The 25,597-nt window shown below is 37.1% G+C and overlaps 1 protein-coding gene across 1 annotated transcript in view; it reads left to right on the plus strand.

Annotated features, from left to right (window-relative positions):
* Adamts19 (ADAM metallopeptidase with thrombospondin type 1 motif 19) overlaps window positions 1–25,597 on the plus strand; it is a 171,913-nt gene that overhangs the window by 78,819 nt on the left and 67,497 nt on the right. Inside the window, 9 exon segments of the mRNA XM_038331546.1 lie at window positions 4,591–4,696; window positions 13,158–13,200; window positions 13,202–13,240; window positions 13,242–13,286; window positions 13,289–13,302; window positions 15,465–15,537; window positions 15,539–15,572; window positions 15,575–15,615; window positions 22,028–22,129. Coding sequence (XP_038187474.1) covers window positions 4,591–4,696; window positions 13,158–13,200; window positions 13,202–13,240; window positions 13,242–13,286; window positions 13,289–13,302; window positions 15,465–15,537; window positions 15,539–15,572; window positions 15,575–15,615; window positions 22,028–22,129 — 497 coding nt within the window.

The raw sequence follows: 25,597 nt of genomic DNA on the forward strand, positions 1-25,597 counted from the left end.
CGACAATTAGTAGGACAGATTACTACTTTATAAGAATGTTAATATTTGATGCAATCATGTGTATGGATTTTCCATATCTAGGCACTATTTTGCTACTCTCTCAGACATTTCTATTGAGTACCAGAAAAATATTTTCATTCTTCAAAGTTATCTTCTTATATAATTCTTGAAGCAAACCACACTTTATTAATCTTTGCTTCAGGGAATTTCACTTAGCGTGTCCTTTTCAGCCCAGTCCATATCCAGGACATCCGAAATCAGCTGTTGTAGAGAAAGGCTGCCTAGTCCAGGACCATCTACCCACATGAGCATCTCTCTGCCTTTCTCCATGTTCCCTCTCTGGCCTTGTGATATCTACCCTTTCCTGTTGTTTTTTCCTCCTCGCCTACTGGGTGATACCAGCAGCTGGTTTCCTTCTCGTAATGCCTTCCTGGTTTTCCCTCGGTAACGTCTCTTTTTCTCCCTATACTAATATCTTCCCTACTTTTACACATCTTAGTGTCCCCATTTTAAAATGGGTGTTTTTGTGGATCACATTTCTAAAAGTATGTTGAACATACTTAAATGGACTCTCTTGTTCGTTACATATTATGATTTTGACTGCAATAAATTATATATGTCTCATGGGTAAATAACATTTAGAATACAAGCTATGGGGTAAATAAGCTGCCTAAAGTTCTCCCACAACCCTGTGCTAGGAAAGCCAGGATGGGGAATTCAGGTGGTCCAGCCAGTCATAAAAGCAGCGGTTCTGGAGGAGGAACACTTAGTTCTGTCTGTGTTTATCTTTCTGGTCAGATAACGAGCTCTGATTTCATTCCGAGTCTTTTGTAAATGCCTCCTGCATCACTTCAGGAGTTTCCTGTGGCCCTCCTTAGGTATATCTTAGCACAGTTATCTTTTTTTCAGAAGATTCTCCTGCATCCTGGTATGTAACTTCGTTCAGATGGGAAGCTAGAGAGCTGTTTTTGAGTGCTTTTCATTTCAGGGATTCTTTCCATTTACAGTGCTTTGAAATAGGTCTGTATTGCGTCTCTCTTTAATAACAGCTGTGATAAATCCTTCCCCTCCCAACCCCCAGACTTCATTATAATAGGGAACACATGGGCTCTTGAAGAGAACGCAGAAGTGTGGCCTTTGAAACAAAATAATACAATTTGTTTAAGTGGTAACAAGTGCTCTCCATAACATTCAAGGCGAAGGCATGCCCTTGATCTGCCAAATTAGGGTCCATAAATTTCAAATTTACGAAGCACTAGCTGATCTGTCTGACTTTACACATCAGTAGAATAGGAGCAGAAGGTCATTTTCGATTGTTAAGCCACAACTGCATCTATGAGAAGTTGCAGTTTACTAATCAAATTTATAAAGATGATTAATCTTACTGTGCTTAAAAGTTTTAAAAGTTCTCACTATGGACACAAGAATTTGGGAAATTGGAAACAGGGAGAAAATTCACCCACAGCCTTAGCACTTTGTACAGCTGCTATTAGCGAGTTATCACATATTTATTTTCTTCTTCCTGTAATATGTGGAAGTATGGATTCAAAATATGCCCGCAATCTTACCTCCTTGTAAATATATAGTCATTCCTTGAATATTTTCTATCATGTCATATGCACGTATATTTTATACTATCAGTGTCTTCATAGCATATATAATAATATTAATCAGCATATTTTTGTAAGCACACTGTGAGTCAATGATTTGCTATGCCCCTGTGATTGTAGACTTCTGCACGCCAAGACTCTCGAAGCGATCATTCTCTGCTCTGCTGTGTTATATGCTGGTGCAGAGGAATATGACGGTGTTGGCTGTTTCGTTCCTCTCACTCTTTGACATTAAACCACAGTCTTTCCCACTGTATTTATCAACTCTTCATTCATAGATGAAGCATGTGTGCTTTACCATAGCACTGTCTGGTTCTCCTTGATTCTCCCCACATTTTCTATGGAGGTTGATTGTCCTTCCAACTTTCCTAAGTTCATTCTAATGTCAAATTTATTTTTTTTTTCAAAACTGAGCTCTACATTTTTCTCTGCTTCCCTCCCTGCCTCTCCCCTCCCCTTCAACCCTTCCCAAAGTCCCAATAAACTCAAGAGATCTTGTCTTTTTCTACTTCCCATGTAGATTAGAACCATGTATGTCTCTCTTAGGGTTGACAACCTCATTGTTGTCTAGGTTCTCTGGGATTGTGATTTGTAGGCTGGTTTTCTTTGCTTCATGTTTAAAAACCACTTATGGGTGAGTACATGTGATAATTGTCTTTTTGGACCTGTGGGGCTCCATCCATTTGCTGGCAAATTTCAAGATGTCGGGGTTTTTTTTTTTCTGCTGTGTAGTACTCCATTGTGTAAATGTACCGCTTTTTCATTATCCATTCTTCAGTCGAGGGGCATTTAGGTTGTTTCCAGGTTCTCGCTATGTCAAACAATGCTGCTATGAACGTAGTTGAGCATATGTGCTTGTGGCACGATTGAGCATTCTTTGGATATATACATAAAAGTGGTATTGCTGGGTCTTGAGGAAGGTTGTTTCCTAATTTTCTGAGAAATAACCACACTGGCATCCAAAGGGGCTGTACCAGCTTGCACTCCCACCAGTAATGCAGAAGTGTTCCCTTTTCCCCACAACCTCTCCAGCATAAGTTGTCATCAGTGTTTTTTATCTTGGCCATTCTTACAGGTGTAAGATGTTTTAATTTGCATTTCTCTGATGACTAAGAATGTTGAGCATTTCCTTAAGTGTCTTTCAGCCATTTTAAATTTCTCTGTTGAGAGTTCTCTGTTTAGGTCTGTACTCCATTTTTTTATTGGATTATTTCTTCTTTTGATGACCAATTTCTTGAATTCTTTGTATATTTTGGAGGTCAGACTTCTGTCTCAATGTGGGGTTGGTGAAGATCTTTTCCCATTCTGTAGGCTGTCATTTTGTCTTGTTGCTGACGTCAAATTTCTTATTCAACAAACACTGCTGAGTTATTTGACTTAAAATGTCAGAGACATTTTAATGCCCCGGCTTTTTACGTGCGTGCATAGAACCATTAACATTTTAAAAAGCTCTGACAATTTAAATCCCTCAATTCCACTCTCTGGTAACAGTCATAATATTTTATTTTAATTACACACACTGCCCCTCTACAGGATTTTAATATGTATCATTGGCTGGTCTGGAATGGATACGTAGACCAGACTGGCCTGGAATTCATAGAGCACCACCTGCCCCTGTTTCCCAAGTGCTGGATTTAAAAGGCACACACTTCTTCGCTTGGCATTGTCTGCTTTTGTATGTGTGTGCGTGCTGTTGGGGGCGCAGGCTATGAACAGATGAGGACAAGTGTCTGCAGAGTCCATAGAGGGTGTCTTCTCCATGAGCAGGAGCTGCTGCTACTTTCTCAGGTCCTCTGCAAGAGCAGCCAATGCTCTTAATTATTGAGCTATCTCTGCAGTCCCACCTTTCCTTATGGATGAATACATTTTCCCAACTACTCCATCCTGTCCTTTATATATTCAGGCTCCTCTGTCTTGTTTCTTTGCTCACACAGAGATTCCTACACATCATTCCCTTCTTCCACATGAAGTGTACAGCTGATGCTTTTCTGTATTCTTTCTCCACACCTGATGAGCAGAATGTGAGCACAAGCAAAGCCTGCGAGTTTCAGTCACTGGGTTGCCTTTCCCTGAGTATTGTTCCATTATCGGTATTAGTATTATCCGTCTTAGTGCCACTCCAGGACGTGCTCTCCCACATCCGCTGAACCCACTTCTGTTCTTCAGCTCGTTTATATTAGGTAGCCCCTTAGTACTTAATTAACTCACTTGCGTATTTTCTTCAATAGATTTTTTTTTCAGCCTTTTGTTCCCTTTCAGAGGCACTACCTCCCTTTCATCCAAGACGCTTGACCAGACAGTAGTGTGCAAGAATTTCAGAAAGCTGTTCCCTTAACATAATAAGCTGCATCTATTTAGGGGGGAAAAACCTCCAGCAATTATCACCCAACTGGGAACCTAGAGTTATTCCATTTACGAATATCAGTGTGACATCTGAAATCTTGGACAGTTCCGGTAATGTTAGAAAATTAGAAAATATCAAAGAGGGGCATGGGAAAAAGGCTCAGTTAAGTCCTGTCTGTGGATGCATGAGGATCTGAGTTCAGACACCATGCTCCCATGTAAAAAGCGTGTGTCTATAATGTCCATGCTATGGATATGGCAATAGATAGAGCCCTGGAGCTCCTTAGCCTTACTGCTTAGCTGAACCAGTAAACCCAAGCTTGGTGAGAGATCCTGATTCAAAAATGAAGGTGGAAAACAATTGAAAAAGACTTCTGACCTCAGTCCTCTGGCATTCATATTTAGGTGTACATGCACACACATGCATACATACATGCCACACAGAGACAGAAAAATAAGGAATATAAACAAGTAACAAACCTAATATTTGAGGAACATGTGCTATTCTAAGAATGCAGGACATGAAATACGAAAGTGATTAAAGGGTCTAGATTTTTCTCTGCTCTGATCCATGTGACGTGTTGATTTTTTTCCAGTTTAAATCTGACATATGATTAATAATGTTGATGTCTTTTAGGTATAGCTTACTTGAATGGAATGTGTAGTGAAAAGAGAAAGTGTATTATTGCTGAAGACAATGGCCTGAACCTTGCTTTTACAATTGCTCATGAGATGGGTCACAAGTAAGTAAAAGTCATTACCACCTTGTACATTTAGCACATAGATTAATAATGTGAGTTATTGGGAACCAGGTATGTTTTTGATTATTTCCTTTGGGGTCCACGTTCTTGAAAACTTTGAAGAACTCAGTGTAAGAAGTGGAGGTAATAATGCAGAGCACATTGTGCAACCTGTAACCGTTCCTGACACTTTGAACAAAGCCCCATTAGACTGCTGCAGTCCTCATCAAGACAGCGCGTCAGGACGATTCATGACTGATCTCAGCATATTTCCAAATAAATATTGCGGTAGCCATGAAACTATGAAGTAATGTGTGTTTTCAACAAGTACTCAGGAAAATCACACCAGACAAGTAAAAAATACTTCACAATAGCAGAATCTCCGTGACTATCACCACAGAATAAATGAATTAATCTGCACAGTTTATGCAAGCAAGGAAATGAAACACATTATTAACATACAATTAGCACTAAAATGACCCTGGGCATGGTTTGTCAAATACAAGCACCTTCCACAGAGTAGTTCATTCACACAGGGGAATGAGCACAACCATAGTTCTTTTTCTTTTCTATTTTATTGAAAATAATTTCCCCATGCAATATATTCTGATTATGGTTTCCCTTCCCTCAACTCCTATCGAATCCTCTATGTCTCCCCCCATCCAAATTCACACCCTTTCTTTCTCTCTCATTAAAAAGCAAACATGTATGTAAATAATAATAAAATTTAGAAGTAATAAGAAAGATAGATCAAACAAAAACAAACAAAATGATATAAAAGAAACAAAAACAGAAGAAAAAGAGTCGAAGAAAAAGTGAAGCTCATATAGACACAGAGAGACTCATGTTCATACACGCAAGAATCCCATGAAAACCTAACACCAGAAACCATAATATATACACAAAAGAAAACTATAAGTTAAACTTAAAAAAAAAACTTGATAAAATATCATGAGACAAAGAACCAACAAAAATGCCATTATGTTTGTTTTGTGTTGACTATTGTTTGTGTTGATCATTAACTGCTGGGCATAGGGTCTGCACTTGTAATTGCACCAGTGCCATTAATCGCGATCATAATCAGTAAACAGTACTTACCATTTCTAAGTACTCAGAGGAGGAATCTTGTGACTGAATGCTTTTGTACTCCTATATTATAGCAAAAAGTCGTCAGAAATTTTATTTACCCACTCAAAGTTATAAAAGAGGCGTTTATTGGAGTAAATTTAATCCCAAGCCATTGAATGCGAGTTATACTCTTCTGGATTTCTACGTTAAGTTAGCTATTGTCCTGGCCCTAAGGTTTCCTTCAGTCAATCGGTCATAATACTTTTGTGATTGATATTGGTTTACTTTAAGATGAAAGTTACAGAAAAGCTCTTAGTGTGTTTTCAGAAAGTCTATTATAGTAGATATGGTGTAGAGTGGGAACAGACCGAATAGTGAATGTTTGCTGGTCACATCAGCAGTAGAAATGTAGTCGAGTCTTGCCAAAAACCATAATCTTTAAGAAAGCCTTGTTCATCAAGACTTTTATCTTCACTACAGTGTCCCATGTTTACTGTTACTGTCTATTAACCTTTTTGTAAATTAATGAATTAAAAACTATGGTATAACCAGATGAGTTGTAACATAACCAGACAGGCCATAAAGCAATGAAAAGGTGTTGTTTGATGGATAAAACTGGAGATTGTTAGTTTAAATAACACAAGCCCCATTCAGAAAAGATGATTAGCACATTTTTCTTTCATTTGTGATTTAAAATAATGTACTGCATATTTCATGACATGAATTCATAAGAGAACAGGGGTAGGAGATTGGCAGAAAGGAAAGGGTAGTGGGTAAGCGGGGTTGGGAATGGATATTGTCAGGTCACATGATATACTAAAAAGAAACTGTCTTTATGAAATCAATTACTATGTTCAATGAATATATGCCGGAATTTTCAAATGAATAACTTAAGACTGAAAACTATCATTTCTTAAGATTTTTAGAGCAGGACCTTTATTTGTAACAATAACTAATGGTTGTGGTAGATACAATTTCAACCCCTAGAAATCTATTGGTACTCAAAATATTAAACATTAACTTTTTTATACTTAGTATCCCTTCTTCCACTGCAATTAGTAGTGAACATAGGTCAGTCTCCTGTCACTGTGTTGCATTACCCAGAATTCTCTGCGGCAAATGTGTCACACGTCTCCCCCTACCACTTATACTTTGGCCATTGGCACACATTCCTCAGAGTGAGTATGGGGTGGATTTTTAGAGGCATGAAATCCTTCACTCACAGTTTCGGGGTTAGAAGAAACTTTGTATTTTTGCTTTTCTTTCCATTATAGTACGTTTACTACTATAATTCTGTATCTGCTGATAAAACAGTAGTTATTCACTTGGTTAGAAATCGAATATTTCAGCCGGGCGGTGGTGGCGCACGTCTTTAATCCCAGCACTTGGGAGGCAGAGGCAGGCGGATCTCTGAGTTCGAGGCCAGCCTGGTCTACAAGAGCTAGTTCCAGGACAGGCTCTAGAAACTACAGGGAAACCCTGTCTCGAAAAACAAAACAAAAACAACAACAACAAAAAAGAAATTGAATATTTCAAAGAAAAATGTTAAATGGTATTCTTAAATGGCAGTTTTAAACAAATTCTAGGCAGCAATAGTGTACAGATATTTCTCAGTGTTCACCAGAAATCAAAGGTGGTTCTAATTATGTGTAGCATGCTCTATATTTTAAGGACACAGATGTTAAAGGTCACTAGAAACATGGGCCGGAAGATCTCTTATTTATTAAACAGTCCTTTGTAGAAAATGAAAGGTTAAAATCTGAACTGAAACATAAATGAAGATGTGCATAGGAAAACATTTTACCAGAGAGTAATGACCCATGCTAGGCTAGAATTAACTGTTCCAGGCAAAGATTAAATTGAAGTCAGTTGACAGATGGTTTGAATAATGGTATAAGAGTAGGTTTTAGCTAGTGTGTCATTAGTTCTCAGCACTTTGAGTAAATAAGGATCATCCAGAAAATGCACTAAAATGAAGCTTCTTAAAACCTTTCTATTAATGTTGTCTTTCAGTTGGTGTTAGTCCAGGGACTAGCCAACCTCATGTCAATCAACAAGCCCTGTCACTCTGATGCAAGTCGTCCGCTCGCCACATTTTCAGGACCTCTTCTTGTCGAGAGAAAAATGGAAAGATTTTTTACATTGGGGGCTGGGGACTTAAGGTGCAGAGGTAGATAGGATCAGCCCTGATGGCAGAAGTGGCAGCAATGGGGGAAGGCAGGAAGGAGACGTTTAAGAGAAACACCTCTCAAGACCCGTCCTAAGTAAGCAGGAGTTCTCCAACCCTAGTGGAGAGTAAACTTAGTGATGGTAGAACTTGGTTTCGATGATATCTTTGCTGCCATCTCCTGCAAGACGTGTGCATCGTTTGAGCCTATCAACTGTGTGCAACGCTGGTAGGAAGGCTCGTACAAGTGTGGGGAAAGTTTAAGAAAACCTCTTATGCCTGTATTTTTCTTTCTTCCTTCCTTCCTTTCTTCCTTCCTTCCTTCCTTCCTTCCTTCCTTCCTTCCTTCCTTCCTTCCTTCCTTTCTTTCTTTCTTTCTTTCTTTCTTTCTTTCTTTTTTTCTTTTCTTCTTAATCCCCTGTGCTTTTTTGCTTTTGGATTGGGGATACTTGTTTCATGGGTATTTTTTGCAAAGTATTAAATGAAAATTAAATGATTTTAAAAAAATTAAATAATGAAAGATTTAAAGCTATTTATAGTTCCTTATTACTAACGATTTTCCATGAGGGCACAGCAGTTGGTAATTACATCAAGTAAAATATATTCATGCATTTTGAATAAAATCAAATGCTATTTTATGGAACCCAATTTATTCCAGTTAGGTATGGTCATCACTTACTTTCTTTTATTATTTTTTGCCATAACATACAGCTTCTAGAGAAAATATTACATCATGAAAAATATAACAGTCACCAAGAAGATCCCCCTTTTAAATTGACTGTTTTTCATACATGAAACTTGTAATTGCATTATTCTGCCTTTCTCTCGTGATTCTTCCTATGGTCTCTCTCAAGATCATGACCTGTGCTTTAATTATGTTATGCTGAGTCCATTAGTGTTGTTACATGTGTATGTGTTAAGCAGACACCTTGGAATTGGATGGTCTGGGGTTCGTCCTTTGAAGTAACTTGACTGTTCTCTCAGTAGTCACTGATTTTTCTGTAGTTCTTCACCTAGGATGGGTCTTGCCTGATTTTTCCCCATATAAATTGCCATTTCAACTGATGCTCTTATGAGGATCTTGTTTGGGCAAACTGTCGAGATTTTCATGGGGTGCAGGTACCTTGTCAAGTCTTGAATACACTTATCTCACAGAATGTCTCCTGGTCCTTGGCTTCACTCTTCCCACCCCCTCTTCCCTGCGTTCCCTGAGTCTAGGTGTAGGGTTACATTGTAGATAAACCATTTGAGTCTAAGCGTCTGGAGTCACTTCTCTGGCATTTTGATATTGTGTCTGCCTGAGGTATCCTCCATCTGCTGCAAGTGCTTTTAAGGACAAGAGATTTAAAGCTACATTTATATATGTGTTTAAGTGCAGAGAATACAGTAGGAATTTATGGTAGTAGCTGTAGGGGCTACTCTAGGTTTTGTGACCTCTCCTGATAGGTTGTAGTTGGTTAAGTTTCCAGCACCAGGCACGAGTTTCCTCTTAATTAGTGTGCCTTAAGCACAATCTCACAACTGTTTGTTGCCCCTAAGATATAAGTGCCACTATTGCACTCCTGGGGCTATCTTCCCAAGCTGGCCATATGGCCGTTGTCAGTCCTTACAGCTGAGTAAGATTCTTGGTTGCTTTTCTCTCTTGACAACTTGCAATAACACCTTCTGAAACAGAGTAACTTCTTGGAAAAGAGTCTCCCAGGTCAGTTTCTGCCCCATTCCTTCAAGTATAGTGTCTTCTGCAACAGGGTCTGTCTTCAAGATCTGGGAGGCAACCAAGTACAGTTGCGGAGCAGAAACTGACCTGGAAGACGGTATTATTTTCGAGTCTCCTTGACTCTCCTGACTAACAACTGGAAGGGAAGTTTCCATGCCTTTCACTGTGTATGCTATAATCTGTGGCTTTGTGGGGAAGCATTATTACACTATATGGCTTAACTTCATTTACACACACACACACACACACACAATAGTATTTTAAGGAAGATTAAAAATATAAAAATAATATATTTCCCCATTGCTTTTAAAAAGTTCTTTACTACTATTTGTCTCTCCCTCCTCCCTCTGCCTCATGAGTTAGAGAAAAACTCTTCTCTTTTAAAATATTACTGTTTACAAACCAAATCCTTTCCAAATTTCTCCTAAAATGGAGTGAAGTGCATGTGTTTCTCCAGCTCTTCCAACATGAGAAAGGACCATCTTCAAGATCCAAGCCAGTCCTCCAGCTTTCCGCCAGGATATCACAAAAACTTCCTGGCAGGGACTTTTAAACAAGTTGAGAAGTTTTATAAGATAAAATATTTTCTCAGTTGACTGACAACCATGGACAATGTTAGCGGAGAGTTTATTTGCCCAAAGCTTTTTGTCAAATGAATTTAAACGAGATTATTAAAATGTAGTTCGGTGGCACAGCCCGCAGAGAGGGTGTCCAGCAATGCCTTACTTTGAAAAACTGTTTTCCACAGGTTGTGCAGCGACGTAAGTTATAGAAGTGCGCATATATAGAGATATGTGTCTATTAAAAACAGGGGAGGCATAACAACAACCAAACAGAACACAAATCATCTGCTAAAATGGAATTTGGTCCAGAGAGAGAAGCCCCCAGTTTGTAAGTGGTTCCGAAGTCTGTTGTGTTGAGCATTGGATACGAAGGATATTCATCTAAGTTCTATGTCCTGCCTTGACCTCAGACTGTCCTCATATGTAAAATAGAAGACATTCTAATGGAAACGTTATGGAGCTATTATGAAGATTAAATGATATCATTGCAAATGACTAATAAATTGACCGGCACCGATAAAGATTAACAATTGTTTTATCGCATAGCTGAAGAATCAGCCTTAGCAGTGTTTCCCGATGACTCCAGATGTGCTGCAGAATAGCCTTCCTCCCAATTTTTTTGAGAATCCTGTTCTGATGTGAATCATACAGGAACATTAATGATCAATAAACAATATTCCATCATCAGCTCTTTCTATGGCTAAAGCTGAGTTCTCATGTGATAGTCAGGGCTCCCTGGAGGAGAAATGGTCATCAGAATTAGAAGCTGCCCTTCTTCTTCACTGGAAATCACGTCACTCTCCTTTGGAAATGGACAAATTGGCTAAGTCTTGGAAGTTAAGTGTCCCAAATGGTTGCATTACTTAAGAAGTTTTATTGTTGCGTTTGTAAAATGCCAACATTTGAGCATGAGTCTAAAGACGGCTTCAGCAGTCTGGAAGGATTGATCGTATTCCACACGGTCAGTCAGGGGCTGTTAACTGAGTGTCCAGTGAGCATGCTATGAACAGAATTCGCCAGGGAGATGAGCCAGTGATACTTCCAGGAACTGCATCAGAAGCGAGCCGTTAGAGATGCAGTCAGGCATCTCGAGTATTATGTGAGGTTGTGCCAAGTTTAGAGGGGCTTGTTTTATTTTTTAATTTAAAAAGGTTTTCATAAATCGATTTTGATCATATTATCCCCTTCACACATCTCCTCTCAGATATTCCCCACCTCCCTACACCCCCATCTTGTTTAAAGTCAATAGCTAAGCAAAGTAATTCTTGCTCTGGTGATTTTCTTGGTGAGTCTTAAGCCCATGCTTTGAGCAAAGACAACACAGCACCTGGGTCTCTGTATCTTTTGTCAAAACAGACTAACGCAGTAAAATTTATCTTATTCACTCCCTCAGTGTCAAGTGGCCTCTGTGGGGTCTCTTTACAAACCAGTGTCAACAGCTCCATGTGGTCTTCACAACAAGGGGTAGGAGAGTGTTTTTAATGTTCACAGTTATTTTGTTACTAGTTTCCAATTTGCTCTTTTCTTATAAATGGAGTAAGATAGAGAAAAGTCATTCTAAAGCAGTATCTTCTCTGTCTTTCTCCGTCAAAAGAGCTGTTTGTATACAGTGTCTTAATTTTTCCTATGGTCATCAAACTTTGAAAGCAATTTCTCTTCCATATTTGTCAATCATGCCCTTAATATGTTGTTGATACAAACCCAATTCAAAGACATTTATGAAAATGGAACATTATTTACTAGTGAGTGACTTTTTTTGTTCTTAAAGTAAAAAGTTACATTTTGATAGTACTTCTTTAAGCAAAATTATCATATCTAAGTTAGTGTACTTTTATTCTTGCAGAACACAGATGACATTTATTACTTCCAAGTCAGATGCTCCTTCCCAAAAGTTATTGTCATAATAAATTTTATTTAAATATTTAATTTATATAATTTATATTGTTTAAATTTGGTTTTAGAACAGTCTAATTGTAATCACCTGGAACATGACTTGATAATATTTCTAACTTAGTATTTTAAACTACAATGTAAATGTTCTTGGAAATTTTCATTTAAAAATTTTATTTTGTATTTAGAACAAAGGGAGATGAAATAGGATATCACACGATCATGTCATTGTTGGAAACGTTGCATATATTAAACAAACTTTTCTCTTTTCTACCTTTTCAATATTTAGCCCTTATTGATGAGTTTTTATATTAAAATCAGATTTTCATAGTAAGATTATCTACCTAAATCGACAGATTTATGATCCAATAGAAAAGATATGATGACCAAGCAGTTTTCCAAGGATATTTTTGTTATTTGAGGTGTGTGGAAGAAAATGAAGTTTCTGAAGCAGATGAAGAAACATTCCAAGAAGGTAGTAGTTTAGTTTTGATTTTGTTTGGCTAAGGAAGTAATTCATGTTTATAAAAGAACAAAGTTCTTCAGGCAAAGGCAAGAATCCAATGAGGTTGAATGAAATTTTCTATTTTTTGATTCATATAATAATTCAAAATAAATATCTACATATCAGTTTCTTGTTTTTTTTGGTTTTTCAAGACAGGGTTCTCTGCAGCTTAGAGCCTGTCCTGGAGCTAGCTCTTGTAGACCAGCTGGTCTCGACTCACAAGAGATCCGCCTGCCTCTGCCTCCCGAGTGCTGGGATTAAAGGCGTGCGCCACCACCCGCCCGGCTACATATCAGTTTCTTATATGTACTTCAGCATGCATCTTGAATATATGTTGGGAAATTATCTTAATCAAGTTACATTATTTATTTTAAACCTGGATGATAGAATTTAAAAAATAATTGTAATTGGAAATCCAATCTTGTTTAAAACTAATTTCTTCTAAACAAATTTTCCCATGTGATATTTTAATTGGAATACCACTGTGTAATAAAAGTTAAAAACCTCATTTGTTTAATTCGAATCTTTTTTCTTTCAATTATATTCTAAATTAGCATGGGCATCAATCATGACAATGACACCCCGTCATGCGCTGATTGGTCTTCATATCATGTCTGGTGAATGGATCAAAGGACAAAAATCTCGGTGATGTTTCATGGTCCAGGTGTAGCAAGGAAAGATTTGGAAAGAATTTCTCAGGTACTAGTGTCACGGATTACTTTTCATTGTGAATATTTCTTTGTTCCTGCTGACTGCCAACCAGTAAAGGCATTATGACAAAGCGGAAGTCAGCTCCACAGTAGAAAGAGAGCATTTGATTCTGCCTGGCTCTTTTCTTGACTCATGGTATAAACTAGAACACATTGTTTAACTTAATCTGTTTTTTACGTTCTTCTATATTTCTCATATTAAATGATGAGCAAGAATGAGTTGAAAGGTAGAAAATTGCTGGTAAATCATGGAAATCTGTTACTGAATGTAGTGGCCTCTTCAAATGTTAGAAGTAACAGGCTCATTGAGCATCATGCAACACACTGTAACACATGTAATTCCTTACATGCATGGTTCTCAAACTGCTAATTGCCGTGATCCTTTAATACAGTACTCATGTTATAGTGACCCCTGACCCTAAAATTATTTCATTGCTACTTCATAACTGTATTTTGTTACTGTTATGATCATAATGTAAACATCTGATAGTCAAGATATCTGATATGTAACCCCTAGGTTGAGAAACCACTGCCCTTAATATGAACTTCCATTTTTCATTTATGGTACTTCTAGGTTTGTAAACACTTCTTTCCAATAAGAACCACTTCTAGCCTCTGTGGTCCATAGGACACACCTTAAGTCTTCCACAGCTCTATCAAGAGTACAATTAGCTTCTGTCTAAGCCAGAAACAGAAATGAAAAATATTGCTGCTGTTCTTGTTTTTGGTCTGAGAGTGCTTGTACTTTGTCTATGCCTTTGACAAAGGATCAGATAAAAAAGAAGAAGTTGTATTGAAGCAGTAACAGATGTTTAAGTTTTTCAGAAATCTAAAAGAGGAATCCATAATACATATCTTGTCAAATCATCACAAATATGAAATCTATTTGTTTGTCCATATTCTTTAGATAGATGATTTTACTTTACCTATTAGTTGCTAGGGGATGGTAAAATATAATGTTTATTTGGATTTGCTCATATGTGCAGGGGTGTGTGGTCATCCTCTGGGTCATGAGCAACCTACCAGTGACTAAGTACCCAAAGGAGAGGAACTTTCCTTCCCTCAGTACGTCAGTTTGTCTATAGTTCCTCTCTGGTAGGTACGCTCCTCTCCTGTCCATACTGGGAACTGTGATCTTGTGCGGGTCGTATGTAGGAAACCCTGCAGCTATGTCTGATGAATGCAACAGCCACTCATGAACAAACTCAACACTTCACAGCTCTTACCGATTACTGACTCTTCCCTCCTTTTCCATGAAGCTACCCAAAGCTTAGATCATGTAAAGTCGATAAGAGGTGGAACACACCCTCCACAACCAAGTACACAGAATTACTTAAATCTAGTACTTGGACTGTGTTTCAACTACTCTGGGGGGAAATATGAGCATTGGGAAGAATTGGTAGATGTATATGAGCATATACATTGTGTGCAAGTCTAAAACTTTCAAAGAGTAAAATCCTTATTAAAATACAATACTATTGATTGTCACCTGTATCTCGACTCTAAATTCTGCACAGTAACTTCTGTGCCTGCTCTTTGTCATGACAACTCAGGATGACATTCAGAGTATTAATAACTTGAAAACAGCAGCAACAATTGCATCAGTATAGTGCAGTATATTCTTAACCTAGCTTGTTCTAGAAGAACATGCAGATATGCATGTGCTGTCTTCATATGCCAGAACTATGATCAAATTAAATGTGTTACCAAAATGGAAGCTGTAATCACAATGTCAATTACAGGCATCTCCTGACTATTAATATTCATTAGAAAAATGATTTCTTTAAATCCCCAAATAGGATTGACCCAATATGCTGCTTGGGCAGTTAACTCTCATAGTATGAGCTTATATATCTTATAAATGCATAAAATCATGTAACATCCCAGCAGATTTAAACCAGCTTGAACTAGGGACAGTGTTTATAAATGGAAATACTCTCATACTTGAGTAACATTGTTACTATTAGGATTGCCATAACTGGTTATAAATAAAGCAATCTCAAATGCAAAATTCTTCCCAACAACCATTCAAAATGGCAGGAATACTAAGTAGAAACTTAATTTTATTATAAAGCTATTTCTTCTGACTAGATGATCATAATGCCTTTTCCTCATTGAAATGAAATCTTTGATGTATGTGCATGTTGACAGGTCGAAGGCCAGTAGCTGCTTGTTGCAGACAAGTCCACAGAGCCTCAGTTCTGTGCTGGTTCCCTCAAAGCTAACCAGGGATGGCATACACTGCAGACGAACAGTGTCAATCCTCTTCGGGCCTTTGGCTTCATTTTGTCAAGAGATGCAGGTAAGAGGCATGGGCGACTATCTTCCATCGCTCACATGCATTTGTTTAGAAACACCACAGGGTGGAGGAGATGACCTTCATTAAGTATGTGTTGCTCCAATCACGGCAAGACTCAAAAGAAATCCCTGAGGAAAAAAAAATAGTGCATTTGGGGAAAGCCCAACCAAGTCTGCACTTACCTGAAGGCCACAGGACCCTTGCCTGCCTTCCTGCCCTGTTTTCTGACTCACCCCATTTCAAGTAGAGACTATGGACTTGTCCTACTCAGTCTGAAACTCCTTGTGTGTTCTTTGTACTTTGGAAGTAAAAGCAATCAGGTATGGGCAGTTATAAGAGTTGATAAAGAAGAGGGGCTAAGTCAGACAGGAATGAAGACCCAGCACTTACTACATCAAAAAGGTCCACTGAAATCAGGCAACTAATTATGTTATGCCAGAATAATGCCTCTGTTTTAAATTTTAAGCTTTTATAATTGTTAACAGCAAAACACCGTATGGATGTGTAGTTGTGGTAGAAGAGTCATCCGTCCTTAAAACAGAAAGGGGTAAAAGTTATTTCTTAGAAAACTCATTTTGGGAGGGAGTCTTTAAACTGAACGGTTAACTGTCCCAGTAAAACCTTCTGCTACTTACTTCTGCACTTTCTGTTTGCTTTGTTTATATTGCTATTCATCACAAACTCACTTGGATTGCTATAGGTGTTATTTAGCTTTGAATATTTAATTACTCAAGAGATTTTTTTAAAATGAATTTTTTCTTAGTATTATAATAGCAACCTATTTTAAAAATTAAACATTGCTCAAATAAATTTTGAATTTGCAAGTGTCCAGAAATGTTCCTCTTTTCTTTTGAAATTGTGTACACACACAAAAAAAAAGAAAAGAAAAAAGAAAACAAGTACTTAACCTATTACATTTTTAGCTTTCAACGGTGACAACCTCTCCTTGCTGAAAGGACTGATTGGACCCAGGTCTAGGCTTAAGATCACATGATTTTAACCAACGGAACCAGAGCACTGGCATCATCTTCACTATACCTTCTGTGCTCCTTGAAGCCAACCCAGACAGCATCTATGTGAATGACCCTGGGAGCAGCACAGTACAGCTTATTGTCAAAGAGAGTTGACCGGTACCACCAGTGTTTTGCCAACTCAGCTCTAGTTGAAAATATAAGCACTTAATCTACCTAGATTAAATGTGACACTCTTCTTTTTAGATTATAGAACCATGCAGTATGCAGTCACTTGGGTGCATTCTGGTTTGTGCTGTAGTCATCATGTATGCTAATCTGTGCACATTGTAAACCACAAAACAGTGTTATAAATTCTCCTTAAACATCTGGGTGCCGTTTAAACAATGATTAAACTGTACTCCCTTTTGCCCAGATATTTACCCTACTTACTGTTCTGCATTACGTATAAAGAGAATGTCTACTCTTTGGTTTCCTTTCTAATGTAGACTTCTTTATTTGGATTTTCTCACAGTATATTTCCCTTTATGTGAAAATGCCTTTGTTACACCGAATTATTTTCACCATAAATAATGCTTGGCTGGCATTTGCTCTCTCACTTTTTCTGAGGTGTTTCCTTGTTTTTTTTTTTTTTTTTTTTTTTTTTTTTTTTTTTTTTTTTTTTTTTTTTTTTTGTGCCTGTGCTTCCTGCATATTCAAGTCTTTAATGAAATTTGGTAAGAGGTGTTGAGTCATCATTCCACTGAAAACATCCTGATGACCCGTTAGACTTGTAAAAAGTAGGATGCCCTCACATGTTTCCTAAGCATTTTTATGCTTTTTATTATTCTCATTCATTCATTCATTCATTCACATTCAATAATCCCACTTCAATTACTTTCAAGTTTTCTGAATATTTTCCATATAATCTGTTCTGTGCTTAACACTATCACACATTCTTATTTACTTCACATTATTTTTTTTCAGTTGAAAGTGGGTTTTTATTGAGTCCACTTTTGTCTGCACCTATAGCCTGTCATACCCATTTCTTTTACCTCACTGAGTATATTTATAATTCCCGTTTAAAGTGTGAAAACTGCACACTGAGCTCAGTCCCCAACACCCACTCATGGAAGTAGAGAACCAACTCCCACATACATTTAGGTGCCCCATTCTATACAAAAAAATGAATATTTTTTTTTAAAAATGAAAATAAATTGTAAAAAGCATATTAATATGCATGTTTTATGTGAATAAAGTATAGACTTTTAAGCAATTTCTGGGCTTGACTACTTTCTTCAATTCCTTAATTTTAATACAGAAAAAAATTTTGATCATTGTGCAGTATGCTTTCAACTTATTGCTCTATTCAGCCTGCATTTAAATCTAAATTTAAAATATAGCAACTGCTAATATTACTTGTTCTTAAAATTCCAATCTAGTATTGGGATCCAACAAATGAAGTGTTTAGAAGTGTGATCTCTCACCCTTTTCTGTAGAGGGAAATAGAAAACACCATCCTGAGTGAGGTAACCCAGGCCCAAAAAGATGAACATGGGATGTACTCACTCATAATTGGTTTCTAGCCATAAATAAAGGACATCGAGCCTATAATTCGTAAAACATCCTAGAGAAGCTATATAAGAAGGTGAACTCAAAGAAAAACATATAGTTATCCTCCTGGATACTGGAAGTAGACAAGATTGCCAGACGAATTTTAACTCTTCTGGTCTTAGTATACTAACATACTCTATGATTGAAGACTTTTTTCTAAACACTATTCCACAAATGGGCTATATTTACAACGATGTGTTGAGCTACTAAGTTTATGTTTTTGAGGAAACCCATTTAAAAAACATGGAGTTACAGGACAAAGGGTGGATTATTACTTACATATATGACTTCATATCAATTATTTTGACAAAAATCTGAGAACATTTTAATCAAACCATTTGTGATGAAGAAAGAAAATTTATGATAGTTATACATGGACAGTCAGCTTCTCTTACCCTTTAAAGTGTAACACAGTGTGTCTGTGTGTACTTATGAAAAGTCTAGTTCCCAGCTGCCCAGCCCTGAAACAATCACACAGAAATTACATTAATTAAATCACTGTTTGGGCCATTAGCTCTACCTTCTTATTGGCTAAGTCTTACATATTAATTTAACCCATTTCTATTAATCTGTGTATTGCCACGTGTCTGTGGCATCTGTCTCCAGCGGGGCTCCATGGCTTCTCTCTGACTCTGCCCTTTTTCTCAGCATTCAGTTTAGTTTTCCCCACCTAGCTCTTTCTGCCTTGCTCTGCTATGGGCTCAAAGCACTCCTTTATTCACCAACGGTATTCACAGCATGCAAAAGGGAATTACACATCAGCGTGTTTGTGTTTAGATGTTCTACAAAGTCTCTTGGAGGTATTAAATTTCTTTTAACTGAAAACATAAGAGATCCCCAACCCAGTTAAAAATATGACTTGTTAATGTGGAGCCTAAAGAATGCTTTGTTCTAATCCCGTGCCCTACCGTACTCCTTAGAAAAGGCTAGGTAAGACATGGCGCTAGCCTCACCTCTGACACATTCTACCTTTAAAGGTTAGAACACTCAATACTGTTTCTTCACTGGCTTTGGAGCAGTCACCTTGAAGTGAACTGGCATTCTTCAGAAGGCTGAGACTACAGGCTACTCAACACAGACCTCTAGACCTGCCATGTATTGAGGAGATCCCCTCTTGATTTATTTCACCTGGTTGTGCTTATCTTGAAAAGCTGCCAAGTGTGCTGTTTATCATCACAGTGTCTCATGTGGGAACTGATTAGAGCACCTGCTGCTCGGAAGAGCTAACTGCTCACAGTTGAAGGCCAGCATTTAGACCACCAACAGTGCTCAGCTCTGAAATGATAGTGTAGATGATTTGTTCTTTCGCTGACTGGTTAACCTAAGCAATTTCTTCAAAACATAAATGAACTTTATTGAGTAGCAGTTAAGCTGTCGTTGGTGGAAATTCAGCATTTGACTCTAGTTACAGAAAGCATCATAAGAAATAAAATGAGAAAGGTAAAATATTTAGGAACTAAAATTCTAAAGCCTGAGATATTTTCACTTATGTATACATGAATTTACAGAAAGTATTTTGGAGTTTTCAAGAACCTAAAACATTACAAAGCAGCATGATTATTCAGTCTTTAAAGTAATTCCTAGATGAATTTTTGAGAACTTTATCCCTGTACAAAATAAATTATGATATATACACACACACACAAAATATTTTGAAGTGAGGATTTTTTTTCACAGAAGAAAAAAATGAATGAATTGTATCTCTATTTTAGTGGACTAGATATTTAGGAAATTACAAATAGTTTATAAGTCTGAATTTTAAATATAACAATATTATAGGAGTTCTGGACAATTAGCATTAGAATCATAAAAATTTGTTTGAAAGATTAGCTTAAATATGTCTGCCTGTGTGATTAGTGGTTCCAATTCTATGTTATCCTTAATCTTGTGACATCTGTTGTATACACAGCCTTTAGAGAGACCCTGGCAAGAACTTTTTACTTATCAGCTTTTTAGTTGTTGGCTAGTGGAGTCCTTTTGTTTACTTACATGGTACCCTTGGTCCTTCTTGGTTCTTCCCCATCTCCGTTGAGTAAAAAAGATACACATGAGCATTACATGCACACAGGCAGCATACAGTACCAATTACCTACCTCATCTGTTTATATACTCTTATTTTTCACCAGTCCTTTTCATTCATATGCTTCATATTGAATTGTGAAGACTTTTTTCTAAGTTTGTAAAGAATTGGCTTGGCAAAAAAAAAAAAAAAAAAAAAAAAAAAAGAATTGGCTTGGCATGTAGATTGAAACTGCTTTGAATTTGTAGCTTGCTTGTTAAGATAGTCATTTTCATGGTGTTAATGTTACCAATTCATGAACATAGAGAGGTGTAGTGGGAGGCTGCTTCTTGTTTCCTGGCCACCCGGCTAGCGTTCACCTGAAATAATCACACAGAAACTGTATCAATTAAATCACTGCTTGGTCCATTAGCTCTAGCTTCTTATTGGCTAACTCTTACATATTAATTTAACCCATTTCTATTAATCTGTGAATTTCCACGTGGCAGTGGATAACCGGCAAAGTTTTGGCATGTCTGACTCTGGCTGTGGCTCCATGGCTTCTCTCTAACTTGGCCTTTCTCCTCCCATGCTATAGACCAAGCTAGTTTCTTTATTCATTAACCAATGAAAACAACACATAGACAGAAGGACCCCCACACACACCAGAGAGGTATTTCCATGTTTTTGGCATTAATATTAGAGACATGCGTATTAGTAATGGGAATGTAGAAGACCGCAAGGAGAGAAAGTGAGTTCACAGTGCAAGTTCCCAGCACCAGAGGGAAGTTCTGTGTGTTATTGCAGAGAACAGCCAATGTGTTTTTCGTGAACTGATCATTAGACACTCAACACAGAAGGGCTTAAATATGTAAAAAACAAAATCAAACTGAGCAGTAAGGTAATGGGGAGAAGAGACTGGCATCTGGGCTTCAGCTGGAGGGACTAACCTTAGGGAGAGGTATTGAAATCCTGCTGCTTCGAAGAATATAGATGAAGTGAATGTCCGTGGATAAGGCTAATCCCAAAAGTTCGGTAGTGGGAAGAGAAGAGGTAATCTTTCTTCTTCAACCACTGCAGTCTTTGAAAGTTTTCATTAGCTTCCCCTGACAATCTTTCTTTTTCTTTAATTGCTTAGAAATTATTTTGTTCATACCATGTCTAGTCGCACAATAGCAATGTTTTCAAAATTCCACCTTTTCAATAGAAAAGTTTGTTGCATTCCAAATGTCCAAAAAATTTATTCATGCATGAGTAAAGTAACTGATAATGACCGACAGATATGCCTATAGAGTTTTGTATGGCCCAAGCTGTGTGTCCTAACCATGCTGTGGAAGCATCGAAGAAGGTCTGTGGATGAGGAGGTGCTGGGAAAAGCATGGTGAATGTAACATAAATAGAAACGTGGAAGGGCTAGGGCTAGCTCTAGGGCAAATAGTAAGGTTCCTAGCTTGTATGCTTAAGTCCATGGGTCATACTACGAAAACAGAAAAGTAAAATCAATTTTTTAAAATTCTTTCAGCCTGGTTTCTATCCAGGCATGAATGTCAGATTTTTAGCTAAAGTTTTGCTCTTATTAGCTGCATCTGTTTTATATATCCCTCTTTGATTAATCAAAAGATCTTTTTAAAGACTTAAAGTTTATTAAACTTACTATTTTCTACAGTCACATATAAAGATTTCTATCCCTATAGACAATCCCATGTATTGTTTCACTTATATTTAATATTAAAAACACATAGAGCATATTTTCACTCAATTACATTTTTGTTTGCACCATAATAACTGAAATTACTGACCTGAACTTAAAGCTATGGACCATTCCTCGTCTGATATTGTGCCCTTTCTGCAGCATGTTATCTGCGCTGGTCTGTGGTGCAAAGTAGAAGGGGAAGCAGAATGCAAGACCAAGCTTGACCCACCAATGGATGGGACTGACTGTGACCCTGGCAAGGTGAGTCACTCACGCTACCTAGAGTAGGTCGGAATATTGCACGAAATGGGAAACTTGTATTTTTTCTCCCTACAGCTACACACCCACACACATCTGCCTTCATATCAGTCGGGTCATTTCGGGATGTTAAAAATGTTAATGTTTTTAATTATTTTTAATCTATTTTTAATCTGCAAGTTTTACATTTTTCATAGGTATGTTTGTTTTGTTAATTATTAAAGTGCTCTATTTTTTCTTGATATTGGTTACTATAATGTTCATAGTCAGATATAAATATGCTTTCCCTGAAAAGTGAACTCATGTTCTTTTATTAGTTAATGCACAGAAATAAAATAAACACAAATAATAGCATCAATTATAAAATTTCCCAGAACATCAATAAATTCTTTTAATTACAATTTTATTTTCCTCAAGAGTTTAGCTGTCACAGAGACTGACCACTAATTCTCTTTTTGTGGTTGCTGTGTTTGTGTGGTTTTGGTACCAGGGTTATACTGGCTATACTGGCTTCATAAGAAGAATTAGAGAGTGATTCTTCCATGTCTACCACAAGAAATAGTTTGATGATTTTAATGTTTGTTCTTCTTTGAAGATTGGGTAGAATTCTACACTGTAACCATCTGGACCTGGATTTTTTATTATTTATTTATTTATTTATCTATCTATCTATTTATGGTTTGGGTTTTTTTTTTTTTTTTGGTTTGTTTTGTTTTGTTTTTGGTTGGTTGGTTAGTTTGGTTTGGGTTTGGGGGGAGATTTTTTGAATTATTCACTTTATCTTGATTTTACATTGGTAGGTCAATCATATATATCTAAAAATGCTTCCATTTCTTTTAGAGATCTTACTTCAGATTTTAAATACCAATACTCCTTAAGTTTTGTCTTAATGTAGAAAATTGATAGCACAACTTCTAACATCAGAAACCTGGAGAGATCTCATTAATAACTTAATGTCACCCCTAAAGCCTTGGAATTGTGTGAAAAAAAAAAAAAAACAAATCGCCCTTAATACCTTTTGAGGTTCCAAAAAAGCACAGTGTTATACAGGCTCCTAGCATATATATTTTTTACGCCAGTAGAAATTAATTTGAAAATGTTATAAAGAAGTACCTGTTTTATTCATGCCCCACCCCTTGGTGAGATGTTATTAACAGTAGATGTTTAGTAGGGGAGGAAGAGTCATCCTTTTGTGAGGATGTGGACACTCAGATGTTTGGGATGGATGGTCACACACCCCTGTACATATGGGAAGCACTAATTAGACTTAGTGTTATAAAAAGAATTAAGGAAGGAAAGAAAGAGAGAAAGAAAGAAAGAAAGAAAGACAGACAGACAGACAGACAGACAGACAGACAGACAGACAGAAAGAAAGAAAGAAAGAAAGACAGACATGGGAGGAGCTAGAAGAAGGAAATAGGAGGTAAGTATGAGCATATTTCAATATATATATATGCTCAAAAACTTATTATCCATAAAGAGTTAACTGTAAGGAAGAAGAGCTGCTGGATGGTTTTAGGGAGCAATGATGAATTGATATAAATATGTACTTCAATAATTTCTTTAATTAAAAGGGAAAAAATTACACATTGTTTAAATTGGAACTTCTTTTGAAGAGCTGAAGTGTTTTGTCACTTTCAGTGTGAGAGTGGCCTCCTGGGGCACACCTCTGTGAAATAGCAGCCAGTTGTTTATAGACTGTGCCAAATATTTTTCTATGAGATTAAATGGGGAATGAGGATTGAGGTCTGTTTTATTTTTTCTCAAATTATACACAGAGGTACAACAATGTGTGTTCCTCAGGAGCATCTCCTGACATGAACCTGAATAATTTTTTTCTTGAAACCTAAAACACTCTGGAAGGGCAATCATTTTCATCATTCTGGAAACACCGATGCAGAATCACAGAAGGATGCTGAACATTGCCCGGAGTTCTCCAGCACCCCACAAGTTACTCCACTTATTTTCTGCCTTGTTTTTATAGTCTGAACTCTAAATATTTGTACTATAACAGTTTTCTTCATGTATAGTTAAGAATAATTTACATTCTTGAGAATGTCAATTTGGTCTTTCAGCCAAAACTCTAATAATTACTCATCAAAGGTAAAAAGTTTTCTTTCCCTGTGACCATGCTCATGATATTTTTCTAGAGGTTATTTCTACTTTGCATTTGTTTTTGTTTTTGTTTGTTTGCTTACTTTTCTTTCCTTCCTTCCTTCCTTCCTTCCTTCCTTCCTTCCTTCCTTCCTTCCTTCCTTTCTTTTTTGAGACAGGATTTCTCTGTAGCTTCGGAGCCTATCCTGGAACTCACTTGAAAGACCAGAATGGCCTCTAGCTCACAGAGATCCACCTGTCTCTGCCTCCTGAGTGCTGGGATTAGAGGCGTGTGCCACTAGCGCCCAGCACGCTTTTGCATTTATAAATGCATAATTAGTTTCTTGGTTTCTTAGGTCATGTGAGCTTCTTCCAATACCCATGTGTCTTAGATACTGTAGGAGCCGTCATTCAGAAACCTTCCAAACTTGTTGCATTGCTGTTAATCTTTAAATGCCTTAGGTTCACACTGAATGAAAGAAAGAAAGCTGGGAATTTTTAAAGTTTTTTGTGCCATCGTGAGGAGAACTAAGTGGTATAAATGTGCTCCCACTAAGCGTTGTGCTTTTGAGTCTGAAATTCCCCTATACAATTCTGTTTGTGAAATGATTTTGAAGATGGATATTTATATACAGATTTAGATAGCATTTTACAAGGTAAAAGAAGCAACCTTTTTTCTTTTATCTATCACCATTGTACCATATCTATCATTTTAGTTTTGATTAATAACATAGAATAGTGAGTTGATGAGTTATTACAAATCAACAACTAGGTAAGGGTTCCTCTTATTCATAGCATTTGCTCAGAATAGAAAAAAGAGGAAAGAGGCTTAAGAAACACCGTTGAATTAGATTCCTTGAAGAATTCATTACTGCCTAGTCATTTATTTTCCCGAGTTAAGACTCTTTAGAATGCTATGGTCATTCACTACTGGAAGTAATGAAGACCACCACATCCTGGCAACTCCCAGGTGTTTGTGCAGTAGGCCCCTGCTGGCCTTGTCTATCTCTCTGTACTCATCGTGTTGAGAGCTTGGTCCTGCCGCTTTGACATCTTACCTCTGCGCCAGTTCTACCTTCATAAACCTCTTACTCAGGTTGGCATAAGCATATGGCAGCCCAGAAACAGAGCTAGACATTTTAGGGCTTGTCTTGTTACAGAAACAATTGATACTGTATAGTATTAATGTTTTGTAAATAAAACTTATTTTGTGCATAATAGAATATTTTATTATTTATTTAGCATTATTTGTTGAGGTTAAAAACCAGACACATGGTACAATATATGGTGCTACCAAATACATGCAATGCATCACTAGGAATGTTTTATATAGTAATTTATTGTATAACATTTTTAGCAAAATTAACACTTTCTGTA

This window comes from Arvicola amphibius, chromosome 5 (assembly GCF_903992535.2).
Source record: "Arvicola amphibius chromosome 5, mArvAmp1.2, whole genome shotgun sequence".
NCBI classification, from domain to species: domain Eukaryota; kingdom Metazoa; phylum Chordata; class Mammalia; order Rodentia; family Cricetidae; genus Arvicola; species Arvicola amphibius.